Raw genomic sequence first — 14,009 nt, 5'->3', positions numbered from 1 at the left:
GGTTTAGTCGGGTGATTGATCTCCGAACACGACTAATCACACGATAGTATGCAAATCTCCACTTATCGAGTCGGACGTTGCTATGGCGCTATTGGGGTTAAGACGGCTGTATGTTTCTTTGGATAATTCGCGCGTCCAACATTTTTCGCGATGCTTGGCGCCCTGCCGCCGCACTAGGCCCAGAGCGGTTTGAGCAGTTTGCGGGGGACTGCATTTAGCCTTTTCACCCACCGTGGGGAGTCGCTCCATGAGCCCGTAGACCCGTTTTCCAAGCCCCTTCGCGCTGCGCACCCTGCGTTTCTTTTGGAAATCTCCGTGGGCAAAGAGGGGGATCAGGCGGCCACCTGTTTGTCGCCAAGAGAAAGCCTGGCGAACTGGCACGGAACAATTTCTGCGTCGTCTCAGCATCCCAGAGATGGTATCCGATTGTCTGGACGCCGAGTTGGTACCAATCAATCGCACAGCGCCTTTGCTACCGACTTTCCATGTGCAGTGCATGGATCCGGATATTTGCATGCTGCACGTGTCCTCCGACCTACCGCCAAGACTGCTTGCTTGCCCTTCTAGAAGTCTTGCAGCGACAAGGCGACTGGCTCATGTACGTCACGTCAATTTAGCCACAGAACAACCGGTCCCGGCTGGGGTAAAGCGACTAGGGTCCTTCAATATCGGGCCGTTGGCCAGCAACTCCATGCTGTTCCTGGATATGCAGTCGCTGCTAGACATTTCACGGGAAGGTGGTCATTCGATGTACGAACATGCACGATGACTAGTCGACTAAACGGTTAGGGCGGTGGGGATCTCTTGGTAACTATGGGGTTACCGTCGTGGCTATCACCGCGGCGTGTGGTCTGGGGAAGCCATTCAAAAGCTGGGGATTCTCCGCGTTTTCGTTCGCTGTTCAGGACGTTGCTCGACTACTGACCAGGCATCATGGAGCTCTTCTCTCGCACCGTGGTCAGCGCCCTGTCGCTTTCCGTCGCCTTTGCTGGCTCGGCTTCTGCTCTCGAGGCCTTCCGCAAGCCTACTGTTTCTTCTACAGAAGGCGATGGCTCGTCTCTTCTCGCCGCTCGTGGCTCTCCTGTCAGTATCCATGCTGATGCTGCGGATTGGCCCGGTGTTCTGCGCGCTGCTCACGACCTTGCTATCGACTTCGGACGCGTTACCGGTACCAATGGTACCCTTATGACTTCTGGAACGCCGACGGCTAATGCTTCCATGATCTTCAACGTCACTGGAATCAGCGAAGACTGGAGCGTTAGTGGCAGTGCTGCATCCAACTCATCAGCTGGCACCATCATTGTGGGAACCATTGGCAACTCAAGCCTGATCGACGACATGATTGCGAGCGGACAACTCGACGTCAGCGAGGTTGAGGGTCAATGGGAGTCCTACGTTAGTGCGGTGGTAAAGCAGGCTGGAAACATGACTGGCGACGCACTTGTCATTGCTGGTATGTATCCCGAGATTGGCCTTGATGCTCGAGGCTAACTCTTTCTAGGCAGCGATCGCCGTGGTGCCATCTACGGTATCTACGATATCTCTGAGCAAATCGGTGTCTCGCCATGGCACTGGTTCGCCGACGTGCCTGCGAAGAAGCACGACTCCATCTACATGCTGCAAACCACCAAGGTCCAGAAGACACCATCTGTCAAGTACCGAGGCTTCTTCATCAACGACGAGGCCCCAGCTCTGACAGGCTGGGCTAACGACCGCTACCCGCAGTCTCCCTATGGCGCACCCTTTGGAGCTCAGTTCTACTCAAAGGTCTTCGAACTGCTGCTCCGCTCCAAGGCCAACTACCTCTGGCCGGCTATGTGGAACGGCATGTTCAACGTCGACGACGCCCGCAACCAACCTCTTGCTGACGAATACGGTATTGTGATGGGAACTTCCCACACTGAGCCCATGGTTCGCGCTACCCAAGAATGGAGCAAGGTCGCCAAGGGTGCTGAGTCCGGCTGGTCTTGGGCGACCAACAACGCCACTCTCTACGACTACTTCATGGAGGGTGCCGTGCGCGCTGCTCCCTACGAGAACGTCGTCACTGTTGGTATGCGTGGATACCACGACACCGCCATGTCTTCCGATGTCCAAACCTCGGTTCTTGAGGCCGTCGTCGACGCTCAGCAAGACATTCTCAATAAGGTCCACGGAAACGCGTCGGAAGTTCCTCAGATGTGGTGCTTGTACAAGGAAGTTCAGGACTACTTTGAGGCTGGCATGAAGGTCCCCGACTGGGTTACCCTACTCTGGACTGAAGACAACTGGCAAAACATCCGCCGTCTTCCAGTTGGCGACGAAAAGAACCGATCCGGTGGTGCTGGTGTCTACTACCACTTCGACTACGTTGGTGACTCCCGCAACTACAAGTGGCAAGATACCATCCAGCTCCAGAAGACCTACGAGCAGATGAAGTTGGCCAAGGACCGTGAGGCTGACCGAATCTGGATCGTCAACGTTGGTGACATCAAGCCCGCCGAGATCGCCATCAGCCATTGGTTCGACATTGCCTACGACATGGACTCATACAACCACGACTCAGTGCCCGAGTGGCTCGCTGGATTCGCCGCCCGTAACTTCGGTGAAGAGCATGCTGAGGAGATCGCCGAGATCATGGACGAGTACGGTTTCCTCGCCAACATGCGCAAGTTCGAATGGGTCGAGCCTTCTTCCTTCAGCGTTCTCAACTACGAGGAGGCTGACCGCATCCTTGCTCACTGGGAGTCTCTCGCCGAACGCGCCAACAAGGTCAACGCCGCGCTTTCTCCTGAACAACAGCCCGCATTCTACGAGATCATTCTGCACCGTGTCCTTGCTGGAGGCAACCACGTCGATGTACAGGTTTCAGGCGCCAGGAACATCATCTACGCGCAGATGGGCCGCAACAGCGCCAACAGGTGGATGCAGCGTGTGATTGATGGCATGAACAAAGACCACAACCTTACCCGCCTCTACCACACTCAGCTCAACGGCAAGTGGGACCACATGATGGACCAGACCCATCTTGGTTACCAAGGATACTGGTAAGTTTCTAATGACGTTGCGATGGAAATCATGGTGCTAACTCAATCACAGGCAACAACCTATGCGCCAGTCCACTCCCGACCTCCGCTGGGTACAGACTCAAGAACGATCCCTAGCCGGCGACATGGGCATCTCCGTCGAAGGCTCGAACGCCACTATCCCCGGTGATGACATGTGGCACAGCAACGGCGGTGGTTCGCTCACCCTGCCGGCCATGACACCCTTCACCCCCAAGCGCTGGATCGAAATCTCGCACCGCGGCACCGGAGCCTTCAACTGGAACATCAGCGCCGACCCCTTCGTCACTCTCTCCGAAGCCAAGGGAACCATGCAACCCAACGACGAAGACATCCGCATCTACGTCGACGTAGACTGGACCAAGGTCGAAGACGGCTTCGGCGCCCAGAGCAAGCTCAACTTCTCCAGCTCCACCGACTTCGGCACCCAAGGCGGAAACCCACAAGTCATGTTCATGGTAAACAAGACGTCCATCCCCTCCGACTTCAACGCCGGCTTCGTCGAATCCGCGGGCCAACTCGCTTTCGAAGCAGAGCACTACACGCGCTCCACCCCTGGCTCCTCTGACAACGAATACATGGTCCTCCCCAAATACGGTCGCACCATGTCTGGCGTCAAGCTCGCCAACAACCTAGCCGAGGGTCTTGACTCCTCCAGCGCACCAAGTCTGGAATACGACTTCGTTACTTTCACACCCACCACCAAGGCCAAGGGCCTCAACGTCACCCTCATCCTCACACCCACCCACAACATCAACCCCAAGGTTCCCCTCGCGTACATCGCACAAATCGACAACAAGACCGAGGCCCGCCGCCAGTTTGTCATCGACCAGCCGCAGCCCAACTTCCCTGTTGGATGGGGTGTTGCGGTCGCTGACAGCGCGTGGAAGAACACTACTAACCACGGTGAGCTTGCACCGGGTAAGCATACTCTCAAGCTGTGGCTTGTGGAGGCGAATGTTATTCTGCAGAAGGTTGTCCTGGATTTGGGAGGTGTTGTTTATAGTCATAATGGACCGCCGGAGAGTTATCGCGTTGGCGGGAATGCGACTATGCACTAGATAGTGGTGCTAGAGGGGATGGAAAGAAGATAGTATGTGAGATGAATTCAGTAATGTAATGTGTTCATTCGCAATGAGTTGTCGAAACGTGTGTGTGTGTGTGTGTTTGTACATAGGTGAGATTGTACGAAATGCGATGACAACGGACCGATGCGGTGAGATTAGCTGGAGTGGTCGCCATGCCATGGCGGACCGATTCTTGTGCAAATGGGGAAACGCAACTCGAAGAAGACACAGTATACCTGATGTATTGATGGAGAAGTGAATATCCTCATGCCCATGCATCGCTATGCTACACCCGAAGAAAAACAATCCTGAACGCCAACACAATATGCCGCCACCTATCTTGTATCCAAATTCTCAATCTGCCCTCTACCTCACAAAACTCCTGTATATATTCTTCCCCTTTCTTAAGCAACACCACCAGCCCCTCCGCCCGCACCCCCAGCACTCCCTCCCACATCACTTGTAGCACCCCCTTTCCCCGCTTTCCTCCGCATGCTCTTACTACGGTGTGAATAGTAGTTGCTCGGTTCCTTCATCTGCTCCTTGTCGAGGCGCTCTTGGCTGGGTTGCAGTTTGCCGTCTGTGGCGCGTTCTTTGACTTTGCTGACTTTGGAGCCCATTGTAGAGGTTGTGGAGGGAGCGTTGGGGTTGATGGAGGGTTGGGGTGGAGGGACGGGTAGGTAGGGGAGGAAGAGGTGGGTTGGTGTGGGTGTTGAGGTGGTGGTGGGTGTGGTTTGCGCGTGTGGTGGTGAGGTGGTAGACGTAGAGGTAGAAGGGTGGGTTTGGTTCGATAAGATGATTACACTGGTGTCTCGTCAGCTCAATTCCAGCAACAAGTCGCGTGTGCGCATTCGCGCAAGGCTGTCTCCTCGATCTACTTACGGTGGCGCAGGATGAGGTTCTGGTTCCGGTTTACTCGGTGGTCTCGATGTCGCGTCGGTGAGGTGAGATTCTTGTCGTGAAAGTGCAGGTCTAGAAATAAGGAGAGAGAGTTAGGAATTGGACCGACAAAAGATACGAGATGGTTGCACAAACTACCTAGGTAAGACTGGGCATACGTACGACAGGGATGACGTAGGTGGGTGCGGCTGGAATGGCGGATCGGCAGGGTCTGGTACCTGGAAGTGGGGCGCAGGTGCTTTACCGGATTGGGCGAGGATGATGATTCTGGGTTGGAAATGGTTAATGGGGGTGATATTGGTTTGGTGGTATTCGTCTGAAGATGGTTGGGTTTGAGATAGAAGGGGTGGGAACTTACGGTGGTGCAGCTGGCGGTTCTGGGTCGTTTCCACCATCCTTCATCTCTCCAGAAGTTGAGTATGGCCCTCGGTGTGACATTTGACTTGAGTACTGAGACTGTTGAATGAAGTGCCAGGCAACTCTGTATACTTCGAGTAAAAGCTGGTGTGCCTCTAGGGCAGAGACTGCGTGTATAACGGCGATGGAAGACTGCTCGATGTTGCTGATAGTACGAGATTGGACCTGAAGGGAAGTCATAGCAAGAGCCGGCGAGAAGGAGATATCCATGATGTTCATTGAGTTGATGGCCCTAACCGTGCCCCATCCCGACTCTTATATATGATATGAGGCCTCTCATCTCAGCACGAGCATGAGCGCATTTCCAACGATCTCCCACCGACTCACAGCCGGAGTCATGGCTGTCGCAGCACTCTACTCTTTCGATTTCGCCCCAGATCCCATCTAGTGCTCATCTAACGAGTAGGAATGGTCGTTTCCATGTTAAAGAACGCGCTAGAGCAACGTTGAAAGCTCGGCCAGAACGTGTAGGGTCGGATATAGGGCTAAGTTTGGTAGCCGTGACCCGCTTGACAGCCTGTGTAGGAAGAATCATTGGATCGACCCGGTTTTAGTCAGAGGGAAGCCTGAGAGGAGGCTCAAGTTAAGCTTTCTGGCATGTGTCTCAGAGGTGACCCGTTTCGGTGTCTAAGTGCGAGGCAGTTCGGTCAACCGAGTCGGCGACTCGGAAGACTGAATTAGGTGCATCAGGCGAGCCATTGCCTTTAGTCGGGTATAGATGCATTCTTCACCTTCAACCAAGCGGATCGCGTCGCGGGCGATGCTGTAGTGATGTGGCTGTGCGTGGGATATGGGCATCGTGTAATTTAGCTAGGGCGGTTAGAACTTCCGTTCGTGGGAGGCCTGGTAGGCCGAGCAGGAGGCTTACTCTGGATCGCCACCATGGCGGTGTTGTGCATGATAAGGCCCTCAATCATCTGTGATATCGAGGGAGAGAGAAAGAGGAAATTGCGACATTAGTGACGGGATTGGGGACGTGGAGATGTTTGGCCGTTCGCGCATGGCGCATGGTGCCCCGCTTCAGCCCTGGAGGTCCACAACGCTGGGCTGGTTCCTGGCCGCTGGCCGCCACGGCCGCCCACCCAATTCCCGCCGCTACTCTGCAAACCCACCAACAACTGCATCATCATCCTCATTCTCAGCACACTCGTGACTCTAGCTCTCTCATCATCTCTCCTGACTAATCGACCTTTTGCCGCGACGTTCAATGCCGCGCCCTTCCTATTGCTCACACGTCTCTGCCACGGCGGGTTCCGACATCCATCTCTCTGGGAACACCAACGCCCAGATCGACCACAATGCCAGGGATCATGGGCTTATCTCAGCCATAAATAGAGAGCTTCGCGACACTCTAGGATTGGTCTCAGGACCAGACTTGTGACTCGTATCACAATCATGTCTGCCTCGCCCTAAGGTGAACGGTCGTTGGGGGCCAATGGCAGTGCACGCGGAGCCGAGTTCCAGGACCACCACCAAGCCTCGAGCAGCCTCGTCTGTGTTACTGCTTATATAATGCACGGCGAACCGACTGTGACGTCTTGACTGGTTAGGAACCCAGCAGATAAATTATTCCCAAAGATTCCAGACCATTGACATGAGGGCCGATCGATCCCTGCTCCGACCGGTCAACAGATTAGCACACCGTTTCTACCGCGCATGCATTTGCTGTCACGGGAGCGTCACGCCCTTCGCGCTTATATATCAGCTCTGACAGCTTGAGCGCAATATGTAAGTATGGCGGGAGTAGAAAAACTTCCGGGCGAGCACACGCAACAGTATGCGATAACATTACCAATACCAAGGCAACTATGACTCCAAACTCCAGGGAAGGTCGAGATTCCAAACACTAGTCCATTCTCAGAAGTCCATCAGGCCAAGAAGCTGACAGAAGCACTACCAAGGCGATGTAGACACGCTACGTCCGATGATCCAGTCTTGTTTCTCGAAACCATCCCGAAAGAAACGCCCTCACATCTCAACGCCGAAAGCTAATCAGCCTGCGACTGCTCAACCACCACGCCTACCCCCCTCGAATCAGCACCCTAGAAACAAAGCGGAACCCCAGAATTACAAGTACACCCGGTCGGACAGTTAAACCCAGGCACCGTAGTTTCCGGCTGCGGCGGCTGTGTCGGCTTCGATGGGTTCGTCGGCGGCTCAGGAGCCGACTCATCAGGTCTATAATTCTTCTTGAGCGCCTCTACAATTAAATCGCCCATCTCTTTGTGCCCGTCCTGCGTGGGATGCAACGTCCTAGCGATACGACCATCCTTACTTCCACTCCCACCATCTAGAGGCTGCGGCTCAACCTTCCATTCCATCCACAGACTCGGATTCGCAGGGTCGCGGAAGGTAAGGATGGTGTATTGATCCTGCTGCACGGCTTCGCCCTCGGGGTAGCCATGTAGTTTCTCGACGATATCCTCGGGTGGGCTGGGTGCACCTGGGTCATCGTTAGACTCGTACGTGGTAGCGTGATCCCCGTCGTGGATGGTGACGACGAGCCGGCCGGGGTTGTTATAGATGTGCACTTTGGACCCGTAGTTGAACTGAGACCACCAGCTGTGGCCTGGTTCGCAGAAGCGGTGGCCTTCGAGGGCGGGGTTGATGTCGATGTATTGGATTTTGGGGTCGTTGTATTGTTCGACGGAGGACCGGATCGCAAGGTTCACCGCGTCGACCTGAGGTGGCGATGTTAGCGGGTTTTGAAAGATGCGAGTTTGATGAGGTGGGATGGGAGGGGAGCTCACTAGATCGTTGAAATCCTGTCGCATCTCTTTTTTGACTGTCTGTGTCTCGTTTCGCCTTTGGTACTGTACGCCAAAATCCCAGTCATTGCATGCGTCGTCAAGGGCGAAGAAGCGCGCATACCCTAGCATGAAGAGAGAGGCGTCGTTACCACCAACAGCAGGGTGGGCTCTCCAGATGTCGATAGTATCCAGAACGGCCTGCTTAAGACCTCCTCCAACTCTTCCTCGTACGAACTTGATCTCTTTCCTACACAATCCAGTCGGATCATCAGCATTGTCGTCTTCGTATTTCGTGCCATAGTCTAAGCTTCTGTTGGAATGGAAGAGGCAGCTATCGGCCATGGGGTAGAAATCGGCGTTGTTTCCACCTGCTTCGAGGAGGGTCATCTTGGGTCGTGTTAACTTGTCCATCTGGTCGTGGATGTTCTGTCCCAGATGGGCGCCGGAACAGGCTCTGAATTCGAACAGAGAACCTTGGTCTGGGTTTGGTGTCCAGTCCTTATATCTGTCGTTGACGATGGTCGACCAGGCGTACTTATAGCGCATGCATCCATCTTCGTTTCCGTCATATGCGGTGTCGTCGCTCCATTGGACTCCGCTCTGTTTCGTTTTAGTCGATGTGTCGGTTTTGAGGGGGGTTACTTACTCCCCATGAATCACCGATGGCGGAAAAGATGAACTCATTGTCTCTGGTGATCAATGCGGGGTTGAGGACCGCGCCCTGGGGGTAACCCAACACCGTCTGTGCCAGTAGTACTGACCCAAGGGTGAAATAATTCTGATACGTAAACATGTTGACGAGAAACCTGTGTAGAAGAGGAGATGAGGGGAGAAGCTGGTTCGGTATCTTCATTATCCTCTCTCTACGATCTTCTTATACTTTTTCACCTTGAGCATGTCTTCAAGGGTCTGCTGTCAGCAGTGAGCATATACGAGACCGTCTGAGCAGACTTTCGATCTCAAACCCATCTTCACGAAGCGGCACGGGGCTGACATCAGAAATCCTCACGTCGGTTGTGTATACTTGTCACCTGTGTCATCAATTGGGCGTACTTTTTGGGGTCTAAAAACGTCGTTCACGAATGCTCCAATGCTCGGTTAGGACATTTCGATCATTGTCAAACAAACCAACTCCCAGGGAGGACGAGCTGCCGATCCGATTCGACATCATGACAGAAGCCAAGATGGATGTTCGTCCGAACGTCACCATCAACAGCCTTGTGCGCAGTTACGCTGCATGGGGCCAATAACGCCCGGCGCTTCGGTTGAAGCATCCTGAAACCTGGGGTCGACAAAGCCTCGCTTCATAGTCAGAAACGTAAGCAGCAAGGCGGAGAAGCGACAGGGCGGTAGCAGTATTGATTAGAACTACCTCAGTCATGAGGCAGACAGTCGGTCCTGCGTGAGGCTGTGGAGACCGCACCGAAATATCTACTGAGTAGGCCTGACCCCAATGCGAAACCGTCATGTCAGTTCTGGCGATCGGGCTGGACGCCCAGAGCTCAGCGAGGTTTCATGGCGCGTTGTTGTTTGGCCTTGCGAAACATGTATAGCAGTGTGTTGGAATCACCCATGACTGTTGATCGACAGCAATAACACATGATTGATGTATCGATAGAAGGTCATACGCACTCGCAATGATAACAGTATAACGACCAAATATACTACTCACTCAGCTGTGTCCCAAATACCCAGTGTGACATCCATCATCCCCCTCATGTGAACAACCGCTTCCATGCGACTACCTGCGCCTCTCCCTCTGACAGCCTTAACGAATCTATCACCTTCCTCCACCTCATCTAGGGCACTTCCCCCAAGCTTGATCGAGCCCTTTTTGCCATACGCTTTCATTTTCCCGAACCAACTAAACGGGTACCGCAGGTACAGATCGCCAGTGCCGACGTAGTGGTCACTCTTCGTGCTGAGAAGAGGATCGTACAACTCATCCAGGAGCTCTCGGTCCGCATTATCCAGATGTAAAACCGTATTGCCATACAATGTAGTCGTCTTAATCGTGCTTTCATCATCCGGGCTTACGGCAGCAAAGGGTCGTAGATACGCTTTTACGTTGCCTTTGATACTCGCGAGAGTAGTGTACGAGCCATGTGGTATCTCCGCGACTACATTGCCGTAAGCCGAGTGAATTTCCGTGTAATGCGTAAAAGGCTGCTGTGGCCAATATTCCCAGAGCGCAGCGACGTTGATGTCTCCGCTGTTTGTATACACCACGATTTCTTCAGGTCGCATCGGTTTTCCAATGAACGTATACCGCGGTACCAGCATTAGATCAATCTGCCCGCTTTTGCTGTGTATTTTCAATCTACCTTCGCAGCCGTACCATCCCCATATGACTCCTGTTGTTGAGCTGGAATCGATGTTGTGTGGATGCAACGGGTCCGGGCCTTTGCCGCCTTCGTATGTGTACTCGCCGTGCGAAGTATGTGTGATGAGGTTGTTGATCTGCCAGGCCCAGTCGTGAACCCATAGATCGAATGTCTCGGACCTGATCTCGAGCACATCCAATAGACGCACGGGTGATTCCGGACGGAAGTATATCATAACTTTGATCTCTGTACAAACGTCTCCGTCATGGTCGGAGGGAAGGTAGTCTAAACTGAGGCTCGTTGCAGATTGGTTGTAGATGACGTTTTGGTAGTCCGTCGTTGAGCTGGAGTTTATTTCGAGCCGAACTTCGATATCTGAGGTCTGGTCGACGTCGCCTCTCTGGACGTGAATTATACCAGAGAGACGACCGCCAACCGTGAAATTGGATGAGTCGGATAGACGCCAATGGGTTTCAGCTCCGTCACTGTTCGAGATGTTGAAGCCGAATGTGCGCGCTTCAGAAGAAACAATCGATTCACATCTGGCGTAGTTGATGGTGGCCGGTGTGGCGTCGTATAAAGATCGGTCAGAAGTCGTCGTATGGCCGGGAGGGCACGCATTCCAATACAGCAATACTATCGCGATTACGAGCAGCCCTAGTTGCGGTACTCTCCACAGTGGACGCTGTCGAATTAAGGGACCTGGTTCCTCTTCGGAAGCCTATATGCTCATTAAAATTGATAAAGCGAACATCTGCGGCAACAATACTAACCACCCGTACTTCTAGCCCGCTCGAACCCGTCTTCATTGCCATCTCTTCCATAATTGCGTGCTGTTGTGAATTGTTTAGAGAGAGGCAGTAAAGGAAGAGATGGGATCAAAGTAAAAGACCCGCAGACGGCAGGCACAACCAGGAAGGCAGCAGCCGCGATGCCATGCTGACTGTGAAGACGCCCGGTGCCGCGCCGCACGCTGTTTCAGATGTCTGCGACGCGCCACAACGCAGACCCCGGCACGAGGCGGACTGCACTGCACGCCTCTGATCAGCACTCTGAATAGCTCGTCGTTATATTTGAAGGAGAATTCTGAGCCCGAGATGCGCATGGTGATCATGTACGAGCGGCATCCTTCGCGCTTGCCTTCCGCCCCGACGTGCTAGCATTAGCAAGGCGAGCAAATGACGTCACAACAGCACGATGTACAACCTGGTCATCACGGTCAAATTCGAATAGAAGTTCATGAATGCTTCATCTTGAAGACTTTTTCCTTATTGAGGCTCTACCTAATCGTGCTATTCGGTCAGAAAACTGCCAGCACTTGGCTGCCCATAGGATTGCTCAAACACACAGATGCCAACTCCGACGCCGACGCCAGAGAAATATGCACCAAAGCTCACGAGAGTCCGCTAATCGTTTCCTAGCTTACCGTGTTGAGCTTTTCACCATTCAGGACGAGGTCGCGGCAACATGAGGTAGCCTTGACCATCGTGAGTGAGTGGGCAGGGGACAAGAGGGCAGTTGCCGTTCTTGTACTTCAATGAGCACATGAAGCGCAGGCACTCCGTGTTGTTCTCCATGCAGGGGCGACACTTGGTACCGCTGTCGCATCGCCGGTCCATGGCGTAACACTCCGTGCATGATACGACGGTCTCAGGGAGCTTAACATTGCGCGGCGGGACGACATGGATGGCACCACGGAGACGCTCGCCGTTGTTGCTGAGGTCCATGATGCGGGCATCCTTGAACTTGAGTTCGTCCTTGGCGTCCTTGAGCTGGGCTCGCTGGCGATCGGAAAGAGTGGTCATTTCACGAAGCTTGCCCTTGATGTCCTCGATGGCGCCGCGGTTTCCACGTTGCTCTTGGGCGTCGGTCAGCTCAAACTTTCGGACGACAAGCTCTTGTCGCAGATCAGCTATGGTCTTCTCGCGTGCAGTCGCAGCGTCAGCAAGGTGTTGATTCTGTAAGAGGTAATGGTCGATCATCCGCTGATGGTCGGCTGCCTTCTGTTGCTCCTTGATGATGAGATTCTTGTCCTCATTGATGGTAGCCTCGGCAGTCTTGATCTCGCGGTTGCGATCCTTAATGGCCTGCTTGAGCGCTGCCAACTCGGCATCTTTGGCGGCCAACTTGGCGTCCTTCGCGGTCAATTCGGCATCCTTAGCAGCCATCCTGGCGCCATGCACACCGACCCTGTCATCTGGCATGAGTTAGCGTAGGCCCCTTTGGTACAGTATGATGTTCGAACTTACTTCCGGGATTTGCCTTGTTGATCAACGCATTGCGGGCACCTAGCTGTTGACGTTGCTTTTTGATCTCAGCAACATTTCTCGCTATCTCAACTTCTTTCTTTACCAGCTGAGCGTCCTTGGCCTTGATATCAGCGCCCTGCTTCTTCATTCCGAGATCCTGCTTCTTGATCATGGCGTCCTTCTCAGACATAGCGCGAGACATTGCGGCATTCTGGTTCTCGGTGGAGTCGAGCTGGTATCCGAGAAGTCCTAGTTTCCTATCGGCCTCGGCGTTCTCGCGCTCCAGCCTGGCGAGGGTTTCCTGAGCGGCTGCCAACCTGTCCTCTAGCACGGTCACCTGCTCCTGCTCAGTCATCCACACCATCGTTGGTTGGTCGGATCCGAAATCATGAACGGCATCCACAACGGAGTCTGCTGGAGTCGGGGGTGTATCAGATGCAGCAGGCACGGATAACTCGATGTGAGAGACGGGGACGGGTGGCGACCAGGAGCTGTGATCAGAACGATGATCGGACTCGCTGTCGGTGGCCTTGTTGTAGTCGTTGATGGTATCAATCATACTTCTGAACTCCATCCGGTTCTCAGGGATGTACTCGGGGATCGGCTGATCAGACCTAAGAGCGGAAGTCAAGGGCTCTTGCTGCTCTTGCAGAAAAGACGCCACAGACTCTGGAGCCCTGTACGGCTGCGCCAGCGGGGAGAACATCTCCGAACTTGAAGAAAGACGTGTAGCAAAGCGAGGGACTAGATGTGGTCAGTCAGTCATGCAGTCATATAAATATAGATCAGGTCACTCACCGCTGGACACGGTTGGCAGCGACACCGGGCGCGGAGCTGGTGAAGGGACTGGTGTAGATGACTGCCTCTGTCTCATGAGGATATCGAGACCGGCGAAGTGGTTGCGTGGGGGCGACCTTGCGCCGTTCTCCGAGAGGGACATCCTACCGACGAGACCGTTGGTACGGTGAATGCCGTTGATGCCAGTGGTGTTCTGAGAGGTGGTGCCCTCGTCACTGAGGTCGATGAGGTTGCCCGACATGTTGCCAGTGGTCGGTGGTGGTGATTGGGAATGGGAAAAGATGGGAAAAGACAGAAGAGCTGTCCGTTGTTGTGGAGGATTTTGTTTTGATTGTGGGGAGGTGAGGTGAGAGACAGCAGTCACAACAACGCCAAGCCAGAGACGAGCGCAACAGGCAGTCACCGTGACTTACACAACAACAACACGTTGCCAGGCCCGTGCGCAAGATAGGAAACTGAG

The 14,009-nt window shown here is 53.9% G+C and overlaps 4 protein-coding genes across 4 annotated transcripts; 1 reads left to right on the top strand and 3 right to left on the bottom strand.

Moving 5' to 3' along the window:
* Positions 1-933: 933 nt before the first annotated feature.
* On the top strand, positions 934-4,105 carry J4E79_005910 (uncharacterized protein; the record flags this gene model as incomplete). Its single annotated transcript, XM_049354786.1, has 3 exons — positions 934-1,453; positions 1,502-3,026; positions 3,079-4,105. 3 exons carry the CDS (start codon positions 934-936, stop codon positions 4,103-4,105), a joined length of 3,072 nt encoding a protein of 1,023 aa, XP_049210909.1.
* A 3,311-nt stretch (positions 4,106-7,416) lies between these two features.
* J4E79_005909 (uncharacterized protein) lies at positions 7,417-8,971 on the bottom strand (the record flags this gene model as incomplete). Its single annotated transcript, XM_049354785.1, has 4 exons — positions 7,417-7,425; positions 7,534-8,109; positions 8,179-8,778; positions 8,825-8,971. 4 exons carry the CDS (start codon positions 8,969-8,971, stop codon positions 7,417-7,419), a joined length of 1,332 nt encoding a protein of 443 aa, XP_049210908.1.
* An 875-nt stretch (positions 8,972-9,846) lies between these two features.
* J4E79_005908 (uncharacterized protein) lies at positions 9,847-11,326 on the bottom strand (the record flags this gene model as incomplete). The annotated part of the gene is made up of 2 exons (XM_049354784.1): positions 9,847-11,223; positions 11,276-11,326. 2 exons carry the CDS (start codon positions 11,324-11,326, stop codon positions 9,847-9,849), a joined length of 1,428 nt encoding a protein of 475 aa, XP_049210907.1.
* A 615-nt stretch (positions 11,327-11,941) lies between these two features.
* J4E79_005907 (uncharacterized protein) lies at positions 11,942-13,790 on the bottom strand (the record flags this gene model as incomplete). Its single annotated transcript, XM_049354783.1, has 3 exons — positions 11,942-12,699; positions 12,752-13,495; positions 13,550-13,790. The coding sequence occupies 3 exons, from the start codon at positions 13,788-13,790 to the stop codon at positions 11,942-11,944; spliced, it is 1,743 nt and encodes a 580-aa protein (XP_049210906.1).
* Between the last annotated feature and the right edge of the window lie 219 nt (positions 13,791-14,009).

The sequence above is a fragment of the Alternaria viburni genome, assembly GCF_023758015.1.
Source record: "Alternaria viburni strain BMP 2772 chromosome Unknown scaffold_11, whole genome shotgun sequence".
Lineage (NCBI taxonomy): Eukaryota > Fungi > Ascomycota > Dothideomycetes > Pleosporales > Pleosporaceae > Alternaria > Alternaria viburni.
This window is presented reverse-complemented; position numbering and strand designations above follow the sequence as displayed.